At 51.9% G+C, this 2,124-nt stretch overlaps 1 protein-coding gene across 1 annotated transcript; it reads left to right on the forward strand.

Moving 5' to 3' along the window:
• Positions 1 to 319: 319 nt before the first annotated feature.
• Positions 320 to 1,534, forward strand: LOC309333172 (uncharacterized protein; the record flags this gene model as incomplete). Its single annotated transcript, XM_081846572.1, has 2 exons — positions 320 to 884; positions 915 to 1,534. The coding sequence occupies exons 1-2, from the start codon at positions 494 to 496 to the stop codon at positions 1,532 to 1,534; spliced, it is 1,011 nt and encodes a 336-aa protein (XP_081702698.1). The 5' UTR covers positions 320 to 493.
• Between the last annotated feature and the right edge of the window lie 590 nt (positions 1,535 to 2,124).

Genomic DNA, 2,124 nt, shown 5'->3' on the forward strand with positions numbered 1-2,124 from the left:
ATGCCAGAGGGCCAAAGGGGAAAGGGCAGCACCAGCGGGGTTGTTGGAACCGTTGCCGACACCAGGAAAGCCATGGGAGGTGGTGGGGGTGGATTTTATCACTGATCTGCTCAGATGTAAGGGTAAGACCGCTATCATGCTGGTGGTGGATCTACTGACCAAAATGTGCCATTTCGTGGCCTGTTTGCATGCTGTGACGGTGGAAAAAACAGCCAAGTTGTTTGTAGAGCATGTGTTTAGGTTGCATGGGGTACGTGCCCGAGTGGTTTCGGATAGGGGGGCTCAGTTCACCTCACGTTTTTGGCGCAAGCTTCAGGTGTAAGTGAGTTTCACGACGGCAAGGCACCCCGAGACCAATGGGCAAGCGGAGAGGGCGAATGCTGTTTTGCAACAGTATTTGTGATGTTACGTGAGTCAAAAACAAAACGATTGGGTGGACAAACTAGCCCTGGCAGAGTTTGCTTACAATAATGCGGAGAATGTATCCACTGGGATGACTCCGTTCTTTGCCAATCACGGGTGTCACCCAAGGGCTTTCCCGGGAAGGAGGGAGGAGTCGTGGAGTGTTCCTGCAGCCAAACAGTTTGTGGAGGAGATGGAGGCGATCCACAGGCAGCTGCAGTTGAATTTGGAAAGGGCTAAGGAGTTATACAAGAAGGAGGCCGACAAGCATCGGCGACCGGGGGAGGTCATCCGGGTTGGGGACAAGGTGTGGTTGTCCACGCAAGGGTTGCCTTGGAGAGGGGGCCGCAAGAAACTCAAGCCCAGGAAGGTGGGCCCTTTTGAGGTTATACAGCAAATCAATCCGGTGGCGTTTAAGCTTAGGTTGCCAGAGAGCATGAGCATCCACCCGGTGTTTCACAGGTCACTGCTGTTCCCCTACAGGGAGGGGGGGGGAAGGAGGCAGGGTAGTGGGGAGGGGGAAAGCCCACCACCCGAAATGGAGGAAAGGGAGCAGTGCAACGAGGTGACGGCAATACTGGATTCTCGCTGGAGTGGGGGACATTTGGAATATTTGGTGGCGTGGGAAGGGGCCCCGACATCAGAGAATACCTGGGTCCCGGAAGACAGTATCACCGACGAGGGCCTGGTGGAGGAGTTCCACAGTTTTTTCCCTGACAAACCCAAACCCCGGGGTAGGTTTTTTCAACAGGTGTTCGAAACAACAGACGACGAAGAGGAATTCGAGGGTTTCCCAGCATCGGAAGAGGAGGAGGAGGAAGAAGATGAAGGCGTTTATTGTGGAACACCAGAAACTGCGGGTTGGAGGGAGGTGTTCGAAGATACGGATGAGGAGGAGGGTAGTTTTTCTGGCTTCTCCCCTACCACCCCAGAGGAAAGAGAGATGGGTACAGTCGAGTCTCCCGAACGGGAGGGGGCCTTTGAGGAGGGGGTCGATGTCAGGGAAGTGCAAACGGCAAAAGAGCCAAGGGGGGAGACCAGCACTTATAGAGAGCCGAAAGAGCTAATTAGCAGCGTCTCATCAGACAGCGAAGAAGAGGCAGGGAGGGGGGGATGCTCAGCCCGGAACTAGCTATCCTTTGAACAGAGGAAATAAGAGGCGGGGTTTCCGCCGATTAGCCTGCTGGGGAAGGAGGAGTAAGAAAAAGCCATTCGAGGCATCTAATGAGACAGGGACAGACATGCTTTGAAGCTCTGAAAACCTTTTGAACTTTGTAAATAAATCTAAAAGACAGAAACTGGCGGTGAGCCTGGAGTTTTATCTATGCTGGCTTTGGCAGCACTCACCTTTCACAATTCAGTCCTCTTATCTCTCCTTTGTTTGTCAAGTTCTCATTAAAGGCATCGGTCTTCGTTCCAAAGGAAAGTTTATAAATGGCAAATCAACAAGTTCTCTCTGATGCCTCTTAATGAGCTGATGTCTGTACAGTGGTGCCCCGCAAGACGAATGCCTCGCAAGACGAAAAACCCGCTTATCTCTCCTTTGTTTGTCAAGTTCTCATTAAAGGCATCGGTCTTCGTTCCAAAGGAAAGTTTATAAATGGCAAGTCAACAAGTTCTCTCTGATGCCTCTTAATGAGCTGATGTCTGTACAGTGGTGCCCCGCAAGACGAATGCCTCGCAAGACGAAAAACCCGCTAGACGAAAGGGTTTTCCGTTTTT

The sequence above is a fragment of the Podarcis erhardii genome (genome assembly GCF_964252035.2).
Source record: "Podarcis erhardii genome assembly, chromosome: W".
Classification (NCBI taxonomy): domain Eukaryota; kingdom Metazoa; phylum Chordata; class Lepidosauria; order Squamata; family Lacertidae; genus Podarcis; species Podarcis erhardii.